The 20,009-nt window shown below is 34.7% G+C and overlaps 2 protein-coding genes across 7 annotated transcripts; one reads left to right on the top strand and one right to left on the bottom strand.

Moving 5' to 3' along the window:
• Nucleotides 1-8,172: 8,172 nt before the first annotated feature.
• On the top strand, nt 8,173-16,604 carry LOC142540587 (uncharacterized). 6 transcript variants are annotated; one of them, XM_075646859.1, is made up of 10 exons: nt 8,174-8,423; nt 8,529-8,568; nt 8,745-8,842; nt 9,448-9,557; nt 9,626-9,862; nt 9,959-10,104; nt 10,330-10,366; nt 10,440-10,542; nt 11,041-11,299; nt 13,608-16,604. In XM_075646859.1, exons 2-9 carry the CDS (start codon nt 8,543-8,545, stop codon nt 11,154-11,156), a joined length of 873 nt encoding a protein of 290 aa, XP_075502974.1. In that variant the 5' UTR covers nt 8,174-8,423; nt 8,529-8,542; the 3' UTR covers nt 11,157-11,299; nt 13,608-16,604. The 6 variants fall into 6 exon arrangements, with proteins under 6 accessions (XP_075502971.1, XP_075502974.1, XP_075502973.1 ...); XM_075646854.1 differs by having other exon boundaries at nt 8,176-8,423; nt 9,626-10,104; nt 13,608-15,949; nt 16,056-16,604; XM_075646856.1 differs by having other exon boundaries at nt 8,173-8,423; nt 9,650-10,104.
• Nucleotides 16,605-18,993: 2,389 nt separating this feature from the next.
• On the bottom strand, nt 18,994-19,995 carry LOC142540585 (auxin-repressed 12.5 kDa protein-like). Its single transcript, XM_075646852.1, has 3 exons — nt 19,765-19,995; nt 19,428-19,653; nt 18,994-19,268 (listed from the first exon to the last, which is right to left on the bottom strand). The coding sequence occupies exons 1-3, from the start codon at nt 19,871-19,873 to the stop codon at nt 19,232-19,234; spliced, it is 372 nt and encodes a 123-aa protein (XP_075502967.1). The 5' UTR covers nt 19,874-19,995; the 3' UTR covers nt 18,994-19,231.
• Between the last annotated feature and the right edge of the window lie 14 nt (nt 19,996-20,009).

Genomic DNA, 20,009 nt, shown 5'->3' with positions numbered 1-20,009 from the left:
TTAATCCACAATAGTTTAGTGCAACAACTTCCTGCTGCCACATATTCGGATTCAGCAGTTGAAAGTGACACAAAAAAATGTCATCATGCATTTGTTTTATTTGTAAACCAAGAAAGAAACTTAATTCACCAACCATGCTCATTTCAAATGTAGATGACATGCACTCAACAAAATTATCAGCATGCTTTTGAAATGAGGAACCGAAGATTATATAATCAACATAGACTTGATAAATAAGAATCTCGCCTTTAGATTTCTGAATAAAAAGAGTTTTGTCTACCTCACCTCGTTTGAAGTCAATTTCCAATAGATATTCACTCAATCTGTGAGTATAAGGAGCTCATGCAAATAAGTCCAGTCATCTTTCGGTAATCCATTTTTCTTTCTTTCTAGTTTGGACTCCTTCATGCATATTTCCAATTATTTGAGATAATGGATGGTTTTTTTGAATTTTACTTGGAATATTCTGTCCATCATCTATTGCGTCATCATCGATATTTGTTTCGTCCTCAGCTTTAGTGACTTCAGTGTCAAGTGTTGTGCCAGGTGTTGCAACATCTGGAGCAACATCTGCATTTTCCAGTATGATTGGAATTTCCAGTAGATCTTCCACATCATCTTCAGATGTTTTCTTTTTCAAATCTGCACAGTCATCAAAAGAAACATTAATAGATTCTATAATAGTCCTAGTTCGTAAATTAAACATGCGGTAAGCTCGACTATTAGTTGCATATCCCAAAAACAAACACTTATCACTCTTTGAATCAAATTTTGAAAGTTGATCCATGTCATTCAAAACATAGCACACACAACCAAAAACATAAAAATATTTAAGGTTGGGCTTCTTTCCCATGATAATTTCATAAGAAGTCATGGTTGATCCACTTCTTAAATACACCCTATTTGAAATGTGACACACCGTGTTAAGTGCCTCTGGCCCAAAAACACTTTGCTATGTTTTTTGAAGCTAGCATTACTCTTGCCATTTCTTGCAAAGTCTTGTTCTTGCGTTCGGCAATGCCATTTGTTGTGGAGTTTTTGGTGCTGAAAATTCGTGTGAGATACATTTCCTGTTACAGAAGGATGAGAAAGAAATATTTTCAAATTCTTTACTGTGATCAGTTTTGATCCTTCTTACCTTCAGGTCATGGAAGTTGGTGATTCTTGCAATCAAATTTTTGAATACATCGAAAGTATCTGATTTCTCTCTAATAAAGCTGACCCATGAAAAACGTGAGAAATCATCAACACACACAAAAGAACATTTCTTACCTCCGAGGCTTTCCACTTCCATAGGACCCATAAGGTCCATGTGAAGTAACTCCAGACAGCGTGTTGTCCCAGATGTTGGCAACATTGGATGCGACACGCGAGTCTGTTTACCTTTTTGACAGTCTCCGCACACATATGGTACACCAAAAGAGAGATTAGGCATACATCTAATTGCATCGTACTTACTCAGGTTCTTTAAGGTCTTGAAGTTTGCATGACCGAGTTTTTGATGCCAAAGGTCAGGTTCGGTGATTTGCACATGTTTGCATGAAAGTTTTTCACCTATTTGGTAGCAATTGTCTGAGGACCTTGTACCTGTCATAATGCACATGTTAGCTTCATCAAAAACTTCACAAGTATGTTTATCAAACTTGACAAGCAAATTATCATCACACAATTGGCTTATGCTTATCAAATTTGAATTTAATCCTTCAACATGAAGCACATTGTGAAGTTTTGGTAGTCCTTCAACATTCATTGTACCATTTCCAACAATCCTTCCTTTAGCTCCCCCTCCATAGGTTACTCTGCCACATTTTTGTTCAACATAATCGATGAGATGTTCTCTTGAACCTGTCATGTGGCGTGAGCTTCCACTATCAAAGTATCAATGACTTGCAGTGTTAGTTTTCAACGAAGTATAGACAACATTACAGTGAGTTTTTACCTTTGGTACCCAAATTTGTCTTACTGTAGGTCGATGGTGGGAGGTGTTGCGGGAAGTGTTGGACAACATTCGGGGCAACATCTGACTCGTCTTTTGATTCATGCAGTCATCCCTGAGTTTAAAACAGTAGGGCCTGATATGTCCAGGCTTAAAACAGTAATGATATACATACCTGCGTCTTCTTTTCTTATGAACGGGTCAAATATTTTGTCTTTTTGGTGGAGAACTTTTGATTGAGGGTATGGATTGTGGCTTTATGGATTCATCAGCTTTCCCTTTCACAAAGACTGTTGATTTGGAACATTCACCAATTTCAAACACACTGTCTTTGAAGCCTAAGCCTTTCTTGTCATCTCTTTCCATCAAAAGTATGAAATCAAGCTTGGATGTGCTCGAATTGAATTTTGACAAAGTTTCAGTTGCCTTTTGAAGCTCTTCTTTGGTCTTACCCAGTTCTAAGTCTTTTTTGCTCAAAATTCCTTTAAGTTTGGCAAACACGGCTTTTAGATTGGTGTTCTCCTTCATAAGAGTTGAGTTAAGCTTGTTTCTTTTGGTCCAATCCTCAAACTGCTCTTCATAAAGTTTATGTACGCTTTCAAGAGTAATTTCTTCATCATCAGCTTCCAGTTCATCATCTACACTCGAATTTCCAGAAGCTGTAGATTTTAAACAAAGTGATTTTTCGCAAATGTTGCGGCCAGGAGTGGCAACACCTAGGGCAACACCTAAAGGATTTACTTGCAACCAACGTTTTTCTTCATTCCTTGGTCGAAACTGTTGTTGGACATGAGGTTTAGGAGCTGGTGGTCGAAGTGCTCCGTTTGCAAGTGATTTGTCCATTAAATATTTCTGTCAAATAAAACAAAAACCAGAATCAGCACTTAGTATATCAAGCGAAGGCTCTGATACCACTTGTAAGAGTTATTTTGTCCGACAGATACCACAAATAATAAGAATATCAGTATACGATGTAAAATAGTAAATTTGTATTTTGTCAGAATTAGGTGTTGTTTCAGATGTTACAACATCTGGGACAACATGCAGCGGAATATTATATTTTGTAACACAAATTCACTTTAAATAAATAGATGGACTAGATTAAATTTGCACAAGTATAAATATTTGTGCGGTGCCTTATGACAAAAATTAATCACTAGAAAAATCAATCGTTTACAAAAACCTAACACTAGTGATTATGACAAAAATCAATTTCCTCAACAAGTTGAGAAAACAAATGCTTTCTAAAACCAAATAACCAAAATAAAACTAAAACAAAAAAGCAAAAACGTGTTGCTAAAAAGTAGATCCACGAGAAGCAATCTTCGGCCAACTTCTTCCCAGATGTTGTCTGCAGATGTTCTCAACATTCACAGTAACACTCTATCACACTCTTCACAGCACGTCTCTTGAATAAGGGGTTTCTCTGAATTCCTGAACGTGCACACGTGAGTGAATATTGACCGAGAGAAAAGACCACCACGAAAATCTCCCACGAAGAACTCCCACGAAAATCACCTCCACGAAAAACTATCTCCACGAAAATCTCTTCCACGAAAAATCTCTTCCACTAAAACTCTCTGAATTTTTCTTCGTGTCTCTCTCTCTCTCTCAATTCTTTTTAATCTTCATCTCTCTTATTTATAATTCACTTCATCTCACAAGGAAATCTATAAAATAAAGAAATCAAGAGTTAAATCAATAATATCATATCTTCAAGATCTTTATCATAAATATAATATCTAGAAAAGACAAACCCAATATTTCACATAATCTTATCAAGAATGAAATTAGATTTAAGTAAGATATTATATCACAATAAAATCTTAACATAATTATCTAGAAAGGCAAACTCATAATTAAATATTATACTCAATCAAATCAACAAGAAAAAAATAATATTAGGAAAATCAATTTAATATGAAAATTATATTTCTCCTCAAAATATATCGAACAAAGCTATTTTAATTAGGTATGTACTTATTAATTTTAATATATATAAATTTTTCATAGATATATGAGAAGGTCTTCCAAAAATATTTTACATAGAAAAACAATCTCATAGCAAATTTTGCGATAATAAATAAAATGTGTTATTTTTTATGTCAATAACATTATTTTTCACCATAAGTGTAGATCGAGTCGATCTATCTTAGGAACATAGATCCGCCTACTCATTTATTATTAACTTGGATGGTTAAATTTTCTCAAAATCTAACCATTATTTTATTTTATTTTTTTAAAAAAAAGTTTTAAAAAATACTTCTCCATCCAAACTCCAAACACATTATTTATCATTTGAAATTGCTTCATATGTAAAGAAATCAATGCTTAAAAAGATGGGTTTGAAAAGAGATAATCAACAATAGAAAACAAGACTCGACCTACCAGATGATTTCCAAAACCATCAACATCGACCGGAGCCAACAACTTTTTGTACCCAATGTTTTCCCCAAAGTTGATTATTAAAATTACATTATCCGAACTAAGAGTTTCTCAAAACAAAGGAAGCCCACAAGAATTTACATGCTTATAAATTTACTACGTTTTTATTCCAAATCCCAACCGGCTAAGATCGTTCTCTTTCGAAAATGGCTTCCATTGTCCTTCTCTTATCTGAGCTCCTTCCGCCACGAAAACCTAGGGACCCTTATGTCGTCATCATTCGATCACTCCACCGCCACGAAAAGTTCGGCTGACAAATCGTCTGACGTTGGATGTTTGCCTCAGTGTTGCAAGAACAATGCCCTGCAGGATAATCAATTTCAAGAAGAGCTGTCCAGGGTCTCCATAGGATACTTGGTTTGGCCTTGAGTTGTCTTGATCAAGATCATATGGTGAATAATCTCATTATAATCATATGTATATAACTTTACAATATAATACATTGTTTTTATATGTGCAATATTTGTGTATATTCTCTTGATACATCCAACTATAATATATTTATATGTATTTTATTTTTTAAAAAAATATATAAACATATATATATATATTATATGTTTTTTGATTATTTTTTTTCAACTATATAAAATACTCTGTACTGATAGTAATGATATATGTAGTAATTAAAAACTTTTGATGATTGGAAATGCTAGATATTATGATATGATAATATTTATACTCATACCAAACACCGTATATTTTAGAGTACGTATCTTGTGAGACCACATATCTTTATTCGTGAGACGGGTCAATCATGCACATATTTACAATAAAAAGTAAGTTTTTTCAAGGGTGGCCTAAATAAAATATTCATCTTACAAAATTGACCCGTGAAACCGCTTCACATGAGTTTTTGTATATATGTTATCACACAATATTAATTATCTATAGATTTCAACTATTTATCAATCTTGTAATTATCATATCTCACACATCAAACGGTATTATATATTATAGTACACTAGGATTTATTTGATTTCCAAACAATATGAGAGAAAAATAATTTTAACTGGTATTATTTAATGAGTAGGTCTCTTGTGAGATGGTCTCACGAATCATTATCTGTGAGACGGATCACCCCTATCGATATTCACAATAAAAAGCAGTATTATTAGCATAAAAAGTAATACTTTTTCATGGATAACCCAAATAAGATATATGTCTTACAAAATACGACCCGTGATACCGTCTCACATAAGTTTTTGTCTTATTTAATATCTAAGTGAAAAATGATGCCGAAGTTGTGTGTAATAACTTGCCATAAAATCAGCGTAGAAAATATGTATAATCTTTTCCAACCTCTAATGTAAAAAATCGATGTCTGCTACATTTCTGCTTGTAATATAATTTGTAAATATGGCAGGGAAAAGCCATGCCTTTGGGCTGTGTTTTCTATCCTTTTGAATTAGCGGGCTTTGGTATTCGGCCCCAATTATATGGTATTCACGGCCCAATATAAAAGGGAGAGTCTCAATTCTATGCTATTTGAGGGAGGCCCATATATCCCACAGAGGCACTGATGGTCATTTGTTAAATATATGACCAAAAATAAGCTTTTATTATCAAATGCCCTACTAGTTATTTTCTTGACATATTTATGTATTCTAAAACTTTTAACAAGCAAACTAACTTAATGTAATTTTATTTTATTTTCTTGAATCGATTGTAAATGTATGTTTTTTTTTATGACGTGAGAACCTACGTTCACTATTTTTTGTGTTCATTGGATATACTCCGGACTAATGTAGTAGTAGCTTATAAACCACGCTAAATCAGGTAAACTGCTCTAGACAAGTCACGTACAACATCCAGGCTCGAGAAATTTTTGGTAGGAAGAATCGAACTTCTGATAATTGATCAAATATTTATATACTCCACCAACTTAGATACTCGTCAGAAGCATACAATTTCTTTCTTAATACAATGGGTTGTGAGGGATTTTACCTAAACCTACTTAACCATGATTCATGAACACAAATTGTAGAGCTTACACATATATAAAAGGTGTCAAATTCGTAGAGACTTTGAAAAAATTGTCTGTCACACGGTGCAACAACCAACCTACCAAATATTACATCACCTTAAAATCAAATTATATTTGTAAATTCAGATTTATTACATCTTCTTGATTGTCATTATCTTTATTCATTCGTTACCACTTACATAATTCTTTCCCCAACCGTGGATATTATTATTAGATTAGGTCTCTTGTGAGACGGTCTCGCAGATATTTATCTGTGAGACGGGTCAACTTTACCGATATTCACAATAAAAGTAATAATCTTAGCATAAAAAGTAATATTTTTCATAGATGATCCAAATAAGAGATCCGTCTTACAAAATACGACTCGTGAGACCGTCTCACACAAGTTTTTGCCTTATTATTATTATTATAAAATCCTCCAATTTACTATTTTTATTTAAAAAAACGTCAGAAAATAAATAATAGTTCATTTTTCAAAAATAAAAATTGTGTTGTTTGCTTTGTCCCGTTGTCATGAAGAAACCAGGCATCGACGGACATATGTGGTTGAAATCTCCCATTTTTATTCATTTTTTTAGGGTTGAAATCTTTCATTTTTAGTTGAAAACAATTGACCTTTTCTGTTAAAAAGCCCAACGCTACGCAAAAGCTTCTCGTTCAATTCCAATGGAAAACACCAAAACAAATTCACACCAACTTCGGTAGAGGTCAAACCATGGCAATACAAAAGAAACAAATGTAAAACATTTTTTTACGTCCACCATCAAAATATTTGAAAATTAAAAGTCAATTTCAATGTTTTAATCTACTATTATTATTATTATTGAAGTTTATAAGTGAAATTGTGAATATCCTCTCGATACTAATTATAAAATCAATAACATGACATCAAATCTTCAATAATAATAGGAAGGTAATTAAAATCATATTTCATAACCAATTTCTATTGAAACTACGACATGTACAACTTCTGATCCGTTAATTCTCAGAGCTTGCTTGATTCTGTTATGGAATTTGCGATAAAACAATTCTCAAATAAAACGTATATTTGATTTTGTTTTGGAAATTTTTTAAAGTAAATAACAAAGCATGAACATGATATCAGAGATCGGGTTCGACTGTTGTGTGTTATACTACTGTTCATAGTTGGACCACCAGTTGTGCTCATGGTCGGTCACTTGTAAACTTCACGTTCCAAATGTTTATTTCTGGCATGAGTGGGTGTGTTGATTGTCTCACATCGGTTGAATAAAATCTCTGAAAGTTGTATATACGAACAATCATTCATCTTTAGGCTAATTTCTATGATGTAGTTATATCAAAGTAACAATCTTAACAGAAGATGTGAAATGAAGGGAGAACAAACTTCAATTGATGGACATGCACCGTGTGGGTAAAAATGAGGTAAGATGTAAAACACTAGGTGGTGTGGATCAACCCCGTCTATGAGCGCAACTACATACATACACTCAAACGTTCCTCCGGAAATTGTTTATGAAGCGGCTGGAACCGAACTAGTCATTATACCAAGAGTTATATTGGTTAGTAAAGATACAACTTGGTTTTTTTATACATTTGGCAATGCATAGTCCTTGATTGGTAAATGTGAGGAGGTGAACCACGTGGATGCAAGTGGGTCGAGATGTTAAGTCTCGGTCGGTGCATATCACACCCTAGGAGCGTCCAAAAGAATTATTAGGGTGCGATGGCCGACCCTCTAACCTAATTTATTTATTTGATTTTTTATAAAAATAAGAAGAAAAAAATTCAGCAACAAAAAATCAATTTGCACAGTCATAAAGCAGTAGCAATTTCAAACCATAGCCATTGTTTTTATCTGTGTAAATTGGGGGATAATTTTTACGGTGAAAAATTTGTACTTTGTTGGGGTAGTTAAGTTTAATTAATGAGTGGGGAGAGTTGGTTCCCCAGTTTTATTTTGCATGGCAACTTCCTTCGCGCAAGCACCGCCACAGCGTCGCCTCCGTGCCCTCGCCCACTACCTTTTCCTCGCTCTCTGAGCTACATCTCTTCGATTGCTGCTGAATAATCCAACAGGTTTTTATTTTAGTTCCGATTCTTGCTCCCATTTTTCCCTTTTTCAGGAATCAAGAGTTTCTCGTTTTCATTTCGTTTTTTTATTTGGCCATTGTTTTTGTGAAGTTTGGATTTGTGTCATGGAGGACTGGGATGCTCAGAAGATGTGAGTTTTGTTCGTGTTTCAAATTTCGTTACTTCGTCTTCAAGAAATTCTTGCTTTTCTGGAGCTTTTTTCTTCTTTTATTTTTTTTTAAAAAGTATATTTTATATTTTTATTTTTTTATATAATGGATTTAGGGCTCGTGGATGTTTATTCTTGTTTGATTTTGGATTTTGTAGGCTTGACAAATACGTTCATGATTACATGATCAGGAATAACATGCATGATGCTGCTAATATCTTTGCCGAAGAGGCAAATATCTGTCTCAGGCCTGTTGGTATATACACCCTTTTTTGGCCCACCTATTCTACTATTTCTTTAAATTCTACATTAGAAATTTTCGTTTTTTTTTAATTAACATTTGATATGTCTACTCTATTTATGCGAGAAGATTTCATTCTGCAGCATTCTTCATTTATTGATTCTTTTATTGGGAAGTTTCTTGATTGACGTGTGGACTTTTATGGATTTTTCTTTTGTTTTTGATGACTTAACGATTAGATTCAATTGTAGAATATTGTCCTTGGAAAAATTTGAAATTATCGAGAATGATTAGGACTCGCTAATTTTTCTGATGCATTTCGAGTCATTTTCAGTTAATGCTGCCATGTGGTTTCTGATAATGGATTTCACTTGTGCAAAATAAGTGATGAGGACTATTGCTAATATTTTCTTGCAAAATTTGCTTAATGGCATATTTCGGAGTTATTTTAAATTGATTTTCCATTCGATTTCTGATCACCGTTTCAAAATTATTTCAACGAATGGTGCTTCGAAAACTAATGTATTGAGGTGTATAGCTGTAACTTATTTCACGATTTGTTTCCTGAGTTAATGGCGTTGAATACTTACTAAACCTTCAATTTTTCTGGGTTTTTTTAGCTATCAATTCAGAGGAAGGATTTCTGGCGGAATGGTGGTCCTTATTTTGGGATGTATACTCTGATATACTTTCAAAGCATCCTTCGACAACAGAAGGCTATGCATCCAAGGTTTTAACATATAGACTTCGTAAAACTCAGTGTATCTATTGTTTTATGCTTACCCGATTGTGCTTCAGGACTCCATTCCAGTTAATTACCAGGCTACTCAGAATGCAGGAAATTGCTCGCAAAAAATTCTTCTGGAAATGGAAAGGCCAGATATGAATGATATGTCTCAGAATATCAGTGCGGCAATGGGAATGCTAGGACTTCCTAATCAGCCACAAACCGTCCATTTAACAGCATTGCCAAGTCCAGATATGGAGAATCTTCACCAAAGTACTCCTCCAATGACAATGCCAAGGCCAGATATGGTGAATTTTCCGCAAAGTGCTCTTCCAATAACAACGCAGAGGCCAGAATTGAACCCATACTGTTTAGGATCACCTTTTTTGGACTTTGACATACAGAAAGGGGACTTTTTAACGAACTTGGTAGCTGCAAGTATACATGAGCAAGAGCACCTTATGTTTCCTGAAAGGGGCCTGGATTTTAATTCACAGCTTCTCAATGTTGATCAATTAGCTCGAATGCTTCCATCTTCTAGCAAGTGCAGGTCATTTTTGAGTTTAACACCTGCCCCCGGATTTTTATGTTCTTTTGTCAATGAACTAAGACCATGCTATTGATAATTTGGAATTGATCTTTATACTTCTTTTTCATCTCTGTTTACACTGGCTTGTTCTTAGTTTTCTGCCTGGAAGTCAAGGTAATCTTTTATTTGACATCCGGCAGTAGCAGTATGCTGATATCTTCCTGACTCTGCCATCCTATGCTGCAGCTATCCGCTGGAGATGGTTCCTCAGAAGCCTTTTGGAGTATGTTCTACATATATGCAATCATTGATGTCAGATTGTAGAAACAAAAATGAGTATGGTACTTGTCTTGCAGAATTGTGGATTTGTCACAAATTTTACCGGATATGTCGCTGCACAGCCAATACATCACGGAGAATCAAATCTTATACAACCTAAAGCTGAACCTTCTGATTCCGGTTTGTTTATTACTGATCCTTTGTTCCTCCTGTATATTTCCTAACGGCCAGTATATTGATTTTTATTTCCATTCATGGGTATTATATGGTTGTTTATTTAATTTTTACGTTTAAAGCCTTTCATACTTTTGACTCACGTGAAACTTATGGTCAGATTCTTGAAGCACAAGTAAACATTTTAGAAGTCCTGAAGCAGTCTGGAATTTATATGCTGCCTTTCTTAAAAATAAAAATCAACTTTTGGGGAACTGTCTACATGTTGCCTTAAAAAATGTTGCAAATAAAGGAATTTGTTTATAGCCTCATGGTTGTAATATAATACTTGTGATTCTTGAGAAGAATGTCAAAGTTAAATGGAATAAACATTGCATTTTTTACAGTAAGGATGCGCCGCAAACATTTTACAGCTATAGATACTTTTTACGTGTTTGTCACACATTATTATCGCACTATGATTGCTCTAGGAAACTGATGTAATTTTCTTCTAATATGGATTAGAATTTGTCGGTCAATGCGTGACAAAAGGCCATTGCTGCTGCCTGGAACTGGACTCTTCAACAAGTTCTAACTCTGCAAGTTCTGATCCATCTCCTGAATTCAAAAACCTATTCTGAAACGTGAAACTTAATGAGTGGCCAATATTCTCTCGAGTAACATGTCAAGGAACATCTTTTGATGTAGAGAAAGCTCGCAGTCTTTACATGGAGAAGTACTTTGTCTGTCGTGTATTGGTGTCCGAAAAAATAAATTGACACCAGTAAGAATCAACAATTTCTGACTCATCTTTAGCCGAAACTTCGTGATTTCATTTACGTTTTTAGCGCTAAAAATAATAGCATCATATATTTTTCTGGAATTCTACTAAGTTATCTTATAATTAAAGTAAAGTAGGGCTTGGATTTATTGTTCAAAAGCTGAAACGTGCCCAGTTTGGATAAGTGCAGTGCATTTATAGTAACAAAGGAAAAAGAGAACAATTACATGTTACAGTAATTTGTTCACGAACTTGGGCATCTAGAAGAATGGTAAAATTTTGACACAGAAACACACCTGCAGTGCTGAGTTCATTGATTGAATTCAAATATGTGGCTGTATTACCTGATTGACTTGGAGCATTTAGCGACCGTAAAAATAAAGACATTCATAGCATTTGAACATGATAACCATAATTTAATTGTTAGCTGACTTTTATGCCTTTATCACCCATCATGATATTAATTGTATGTTCCCCGTTATGTCAATTAGTGCTATACTAATAGGAACGACAACATTAAGACATTAGATTTCCATGCAAGTGTCATGATAGATTTCAATAGCTGCTACTGCTAAGTTAACAAGAGAATATGAAGTGTTGGGTATGAAAGAGGAAAAAGTCGACTGAGTCAATATGCATAAAGATTTCATATGACTAAGTAAAATGTCTTACTCATTTTCGACAAGGTAGGAAAACCAGGTTTAGTTCAACCTACCCTGAGGTCATTATTCACTGCGTAGATTCAATGGCTACCATTATCTCAATTTTTTTTTTATCTATTTGGGGTCAAGCATAGACGCCACATATTTGGACTAGTGATGATGATTGGATTTGAAGGGGGGGTAATACCCTCGCGATAAGATCTCATTGACCGGATACCGGTGACAAGTTGCATAGAAACTTGATCTTAACATTATTTAGCATTAATTATGCCTAAACAATAATGTAGGAAAAACATTGCAAAAACATAACTTGAAGATCCAAAGTTAATAATTATCAACTTGATAGCAATTGTATGATTTAAATATTTAGAAGGTAAGGCAACACCCATTTGAAATGAAATATAAAAGGTGGCTAGATTTTGCAACCTTAAATTTACACTGAGTTATAACTACCATATTAAACGCTCTGACTTAATAGCAATTGTATAATTTAAATATTTAGAATGTAAGGCAGCACCCATTTGCAAATATAGGCCATCACAAAATCTGTTTTTAAAATATGACCTTCATTTGACAAAAACACGTAATGCAACCCATTTTATAATGTTATTTTAACGTACGGATGTCATTTTTTTTGGAAATTTTTTTTTGTGCCAGGTTATTTGCCCAAATAACCTGCAACACAAGCACCACATTATGCAGTCACAAAGTACGGAAGAGCGATTACCACTCACACTAACAAAATAACCCTTATACCCACTCAATTGCTTCATAATCAACTAGAATTAAACTTATTACCTTAGCTCTACAATCATTTTAGGATCTAGTACTTGATACAGGAAAAATGTGGCACCTCAAATTTTTTAAAACATTTAATTGTCGTAAAAATTGAGGAAATTATGGTCAATGAACTAACTGTGTGTTTTGTTCTTGTAAATGTTAAATTTCGATTGTTGAGTCATATAGGCTACCATACATTATAATAATGAAAATTCCTGCTCATGTAGACTCAACTTGAAGGATTTGGAGGAGATGAGAATGCGAAACAAACGGATTATAATTATATTGCTACATATTCTTAGCAAAAACCAATGTTCTTGGAAATAAAAGTCGAAAAAAGGAAAAACGACTAGCACGTATAGAATTGTTAACTTTAGTCCCTTGCTTTAAGGTGTTCTGCACTTTGCTTTATATGAATCATAGCAGCGTCAAATATTTATCCAAAAGTAAAAAAATCATTTGACATTTTAAACTCATGTCAGGACAAATTGGTATCACCTTTTGTCCGATTTTTTTTGTCAAAATAGGTCAATAGGTAGCCTTATTCTTTACATTGGAAAATAAATGATGCTAGCGAGAGGCGTGTGACCAAAGTGAAACGTCCTCTAAAATGTGGAAAAAGAACTGCAACTTTCGATATCTAGTCTTTTCAAACATGAACACGAACACGAACACGTGTCATATCTAAGAGTTCATGCATGGGAATAGTCATTCATCGTATGTACGTATGCTTGCAAGCAATAAATAATTAAATATTTAGATTCCATTTATGCTTTCCCTGACTGCTTTAGATTCTCTCTGTATTCATTTTGTGGCAAAAGATTAATTTGTTACATAGGCTTAGCTACTTTTTATCTGTATTGTTTCAGTTCCAGAGAGGAAATAATGCATAATGGGGAAACTTCTGGGTAAGAATGATGAGTCCTCTTTCGCAAATGAAGAAGTTTCAGATTGCATTTGCTATTCTTTTGGCGTTTCGCCACGAAATTCATTTTAAGGCGTATTGCAGCAGGAAGGCAAGTTCTACCATTTAGTTCTTTAATTTAGTCTACAGCTTCTGTCATTGCAGGGGTATATAACACGTGAGAAAAATGATAATTGTAAACCAATAAAATAATTTGAAATATTTCATTTACAATTTGTTCTGATATTTGAACTATATTAATCCTTTGAAACTCTTGATTGTTTGAGTAAAAAGTACGTCAATGTTTTCTTGGATAATATTGCATAGTAGAGCACTTTTTGTTATGGCCCTGAGGTGCTAGAGCACACACGGATGCCCATACAGACATGCATGTATTGTTGTCTGATTACCTGCAATTTCGCAAGGGTCATTCACATTTAATCACAGAGATTTAATTCACAGCTACTACTTTGCACAATCGTGCTAAGAAGAATGTTTGCTGATATGTGATGTAGTCAACATGCTGAACTTTTTCAAAAAAAATTCAACTGTTCGCCCGTGATTTTGTTATATCCTCTTAAAGCTCGCCCAATTGGCTGCTATTTATGCTGTAATCTGAAAATTTTGTATGCTTTCTACTTTCTTATTGAGCAAAGATAAGTCGGAGATCTTATGATTGACAAAATTTTATTGGGCATTGTAAAATGTAAATGTTCATTTGTCATCATGTGGTAGACCCTAGGCTCCTCGCATTTGACATGATTCTTTTTCCTATTTTTTTAACCGAGATTCCAATTTAGAAGTTCTTTCTTATTAATATTCTTCTAGCAGTAGACTAGCTAGATAAGTCTCAAGGCATATTAATTGTTACTGTAAGTATGTTAAAGGAAATCACTTTTCAATATTGTTGGACCTGCTGGACACGTGATGTCACATATTGGTTCTCTACTCTTGTTAGAGTAATGATGAGATCAGATTGTGGAGTGCCACCCAATCTTCTTGCTCTCTCACTTTTATGGTCATTTCGGAACTTTCTGAACTTCTGTGGTAGAGTGTGAGAAATGAGCAAATTTTCCTGTTTGCTGTTATGTTGCTCTGTTGTATGTTTGTTATGTTCCATTATACTTTGTCAAAGTTGTTTAGTCCTTGTTTTTTATTATCTCTGCGGTTCTTGCGCCATTATAGAGTAATTCCTCAAGTTTTTAATGGATAGTCACAAAGAAGACATGTACCATCTTCTACCTGTCTGAGGTAGACTGAATGCCTCATGTATTAAGATGCTACCTTATTCTTGGATTTGTAAATTATTCTGTTTTTCACGATCCAATTCCCAAGGACATGCCAATCATTTATGCTCAATGTTCTCGGATTTAAGTGGGAAGTAACTTGCTTCTCTTAGTGAAACCAGTATATGCATTTGGTCAAACTTCATGGTGGGAATATACGTGCATGAGTTGCACTCTTGTGTGTTCATACATTTGCTTCTGGCACATTCCATCTCATGCATTCTCTAGAATAGGTTGTTGATTCTGTAGAAAATGCAGGAATAATATTTTTATTGTTTATAAAAAAGATATTACAGACTCTTTATAGATGTAACACAGCCTATGAATAAGGAAGAAAAACATAAATTAGGCAATGTAAATATACAGCTATGCAATCCCTATAATTACAAATATCATCTCCTATAAATCTGGAATGTGATTTGACTTGATTTCATGTGATTTTCAACACTCTCCCTCAAGCTAGTAGGAAGATGTCGTTCGTGGCCAGCTTGCTCACCAACTTACAAACTGCTTCTTTGGTAGACCTTTTGTAAGAATATCTGCGACTTGTTAAGATGTGTAAATATATGGCATGATGATGAGTCCATTTTTTATTTTTTCCTTGATAAAATGTTTGTAGACTTCAAACATGCTTAGTTTTATCACGGAGGACCTGGTTGTGTGCAATTTCAATCGCGGCTTTGTTATCACAAAATTACTTCATGGGCAAGGGAATAGCTCTTCAAAGAACTGTTTGATCCATAAAAATTTACAAATACCATTTACGACTGCTCTAAACTCCACTTCACCGTTACTTCTAGCCACCATTTTTTTTACTACTCCAAGTCACAAGATTTCCCCCAGTAAACTTACAATATCCCAAAGTTGATTTCGCTAAAAGGTGAAGGAGAAGGTTTTAGAGGGAGATTACCAGAAATTGGAGAACTAGATGATGATGATTGACCATGCTCAAGATCAACTGGAAGATTATCCATGCCGGAATTTGGTCTAGATTGAAAACGTAGCTCAATGGACACACGTGGTAATATTTCTCTTCTTTTATTTGATCCAATGTTATTTGGCCTAGATACAGTTAAAATTTCCTGTAATTTCGCTAGTCAAAATATTCATTTCCTGGTTTATTTCAGGAACAAAAACCATCTTTTGGTTCTTCTTGTTGCCAAAAACTATCTTCACCCAAACTCTCCCCCTGAAGAGAGTTTTTTGTATAAAAAAGAGTTGTCTCCAGAAGTTGAATATTCATATTTCATACTATCATGGAATTTTTTTGTGACGAGATTGAACACTTATAATCCTTTTTGTGAGGATCATATCCCAACAAATACAATTTTCAACTCTTGGATCAAACTTTGATGGAATATGTACAAACACCGTGCCACCAAAAGTTTTGTAGGATGATTATTGATGAGGCATGTGTTTGGAAATTTTTTTTCGAAGGGTTTGTAACGAAGTTTCATAGTTCAAAATCCTACTGGCATTCTAAGATTGCATCTCCCCAAAGATAATTATGGACACTCATATGAGACATAAGATCCCCGGCTACATCAAGCAAATGCCTATTTTTAAGCTCGGAAATTTTATTTTGCTGAGGTGTATCCATACAAGTTGATTGATGTATCCCTACGTTCAGAAGTTTTATTTTGCTGAGGTTATCCCTACAAGTGTCCCGAATCTATGATCCATGCAGTGTATGCAGAAAAAGTCCGACCTGTTTGAGTCACCGATGCTACAAGGATACCGGGGGTAGATGGAGTAGATTTCAGCAGCTTTAGTAGTTGCTCTATCTGTTCTTCACTCAAAGTTGGATTCCCGGCAGAATGAGCTTTCGCTGGGACACTATTCAAATCATTATGTTTGTGATTTTTCCACTCCTTACGTTTCCAATCAGTGGGTTTTCCGTGCAATTTCCAACAGGTTTCGGGAGAATGCCAGAGGTTTTCACAAACATCGCACCGGATCTTTGGTTTGTCATTTTGATGACGCTGATTATTAGGTGTAAGATAGGCAGCGGCAGCAGTCCCATTAATGCTGAATTTCCAATTGGTTCAGCAGTTATTTTCATGCTAAGCATGACATTTCTTCTGCTTTCTTCACGTCGAACTTCAGAAAAATCTTCGCTGAGGGAAGGAAGGAGATGACGACTTAAAATCCTGCCTCGAACTTCATCAAATTCGATGTTAAGTCCAGCAACAAATCTGAAACTTCCCCGAACTTCATCAAATTCGACAACTCCAGCCAAAAATCTGAAAATTCTCGAGTTCTTCTCCTTCTTAAAGTGGTTACAAATACAATCATCCGTGTTCTTCCACTCATAGTCATCATTGATTAAGTCAAGATCCCGCCATAAGCCTTTGAGAATATTGAAATATTTAGTGGTAGAATTCTTACCTTCGCATACTTGCCCAGTTTGAGTCGTAATTCATATGTTTGCGAGTGATTTCCAATATCTTAATACATCAAGATGACATTAACCCAAAGATCTTTGGTTGTTGGCCGGATAGCACATGTAATTTGCACTTATTTTTCCTCCTCCATAGAATTCACCAACCAGACCACTATCGTGGAATTTTCATCATCCCAAACTGCATGAGAGGCATCAGTGATTTTTGGCTCTGCAATGTCACCGGTTAAATACCCGACCTTCCCTTTCCCTCTGATATACATTCTTACTGACTGGGACCATCGGAGAAATTTGATCCCATTGAATAATATGCAGGAATAATATTTTTCATTACTTATAAAAGAGAAATTATATAAACTCTTTACAGATACAATATAACCTATAAATAAGGAAGAAAAGCATAAATTAAGCAACATAAATATACATTGTAATTACAAATATCATCTCCTACAAGTGTGGAACGTGATTTGCCATGATTTGATTGTGATTCTCAACAATTCTGATTAGGTACTTGGTGCATCCATGCAGTGTATTGTTTGTTTTTCTACCGACTCTTTGATGTTTTGGATGTCGAATCCTGTTTTTTCTGTTACTTTCAACAATGTTTATTCATTTATGAGACACATGGAATCTGAGAAGGTGAGAATGGCATAGTTTGCATATTTGTAATATCACTGAACATCATCTGGATGAAAACTAAAAGTTGAGCTGCTGACACGTGGAGGCCTGCTGACTTGTATCTCTCTCAAAACTATACATATGTAAATAAAGACCCAAAAAAAAAAAAAAAAAAAAAAAAAACAGAAACTGAGGAATTGGAATCAATGGGGTCAACGAGGAATTTAGTATTCCACGTCTGAATGGGCTACCCTTTGCCATACATATCTTAAAGAGTTAATTCCTTCAATTTCTCGACCCCCAACTCTTCACAGGTACGTCTATGTGTCTTTAAAATTAACATTTCGTGCACAAACAGCTTTGACAGGCCGATATATATATATATATCATATAATATAATTAGTTAATTGTCGTGTCCTAATGAATCACATGACATTACTATAGAAACTAAGGACGACGAGTTTCTTGAGGAGTATACAAACGAATTAAGAGACGGATTGCATGCAAAAAAACAAACACTACTGCTATGACGACCAAATAAGAAAAACATTTAGAGATTTCTCGTTATGTTATCAACACCCATTTTAACTGTTTTTCCATTACTCATTTCACATTTTATGCAACTATTTTTTTTTTTTATCTTTTTTGTCTTATTTGTATGAATTCAACATATCATATAATATAATTAGTTATACAAAAAATCGGTTTTATTATCTTAAAAAATAACTCGATTTCATTATTATCACAAGTACAACACATGCATCTTCCTACTATATATCTATATGTATGGTATTAGTGGGGAAGTTTGTGGAAAGTCATTTCTATATATAATCATGCATGTTTTGTAGTGAAGTACTGACGCATTTCAATATTAAACCAAAGTTATTTTTTGCTGTGTCTTTTTCTGATTTTTTCACCAATTTATCTTAAAATTCAATCTCAATAAATCTTATTTAATTTAATAAATATCATATCATAATACACAAAAAATTTCAAACAAAAAACAAGGAACACTAAGTATTTAATAATTGAAAGGATATGCATAATGAGGAATTGAAAGCGAGATATTTCCACTTGGACTTGATATACTCACAGAAACATACAATAAGGCAAACCGGTTGATCTGGACCGTCCACATTACACTTGACAGGAAGATAGCAACCCATTATTATAATTACATGACAAACCCGAAGTGAGATGAAATTCCACACACACACACACACACACACACACAGAGTATGTACGACATGACCATCCATCTTGATTCTTGCCTGCTCGAATAATTTAACGATATTTGTTCTTTGAGTCACCACTGTAAAGCCTGAAACAATTATTTCATGCATGATCAGATCATATCAGATCATCGAATTGTGGATAAATTTCTATTCTTTTAACTATTAATATTACTCATAATTTGGATTTTTTTTGTAATCTCATTTATTTTGAAAATGGAGTAGGAGCTCGAATTTCACTCAGTTACCAGTCATAGACAGTCGGGGAGTTGGGCTGCGGCCTGTCAAAGTAATCAGCCCCGACAGTCTTGGTGGCAAGATTGCTCCCGGGGTGGAAGACACTCCTCCACACGTTATCCCTTCGCGCCGCCGTCGGAGACGGAGCAGTCGGCGTTCCTGGTGTCACCGGCGTTACAGGGCTGGCTGGCATCGACATAGATCTTGCATACTTGCTGCTGCCTTCTCCTCCACCATCTGAATAATCACCAAAAAAATCAACACCAGCACGTCACATCCATACCGTGTAGGCGTGTACTGCATGGATACAAAAACACAGAAAGAAAGTCGGCTACGGGCCGTTATTACCTTTGGTGTTCAAGGGCTTAGTGGTGAAGACTTTCTTGAGATGTTTGAGGCCACGTTCGGGCTGAGGCCCGGCTACGACGTCGTCCCAGAGGTGATCTAGTAACACCATTTTTCTCTGCTCTTCTCAGTGACTATGGAGTTAGCTGTTTGCTATATAGAAAGATTGATTTGTTGCTGAAATATCTCCAAAAGTATTCAAAATAAATATAAAAAAAAATATTGATTTTGGTATATCCAAGTCGTGA

The sequence above is a fragment of the Primulina tabacum genome, chromosome 3 (genome assembly GCF_025594145.1).
Source record: "Primulina tabacum isolate GXHZ01 chromosome 3, ASM2559414v2, whole genome shotgun sequence".
Classification (NCBI taxonomy): domain Eukaryota; kingdom Viridiplantae; phylum Streptophyta; class Magnoliopsida; order Lamiales; family Gesneriaceae; genus Primulina; species Primulina tabacum.
The sequence above is the reverse complement of the archived record's forward strand: the minus strand, read 5'-3'. Positions and strand labels throughout refer to the sequence as shown.

Bases quoted from the DNA above. Each gene is read 5' to 3' on its own strand.
- LOC142540587 (XM_075646854.1), top strand. From the start codon at position 8,543: ATGGAGGACTGGGATGCTCAGAAGAT. The intron at 8,843-9,447 runs GTATATACACCC...GGGTTTTTTTAG, and splicing joins TATCTGTCTCAGGCCTGTTG to CTATCAATTCAGAGGAAGGA. The intron at 9,558-9,625 runs GTTTTAACATAT...ATTGTGCTTCAG, and splicing joins CAGAAGGCTATGCATCCAAG to GACTCCATTCCAGTTAATTA.
- LOC142540585 (XM_075646852.1), bottom strand. From the start codon at position 19,873: ATGGTGTTACTAGATCACCTCTGGGACGACGTCGTAGCCGGGCCTCAG. The intron at 19,654-19,764 runs GTAATAACGGCC...GTGATTATTCAG, and splicing joins TAAGCCCTTGAACACCAAAG to ATGGTGGAGGAGAAGGCAGC. The intron at 19,269-19,427 runs GTAACTGAGTGA...TAATTGTTTCAG, and splicing joins TCCCCGACTGTCTATGACTG to GCTTTACAGTGGTGACTCAA.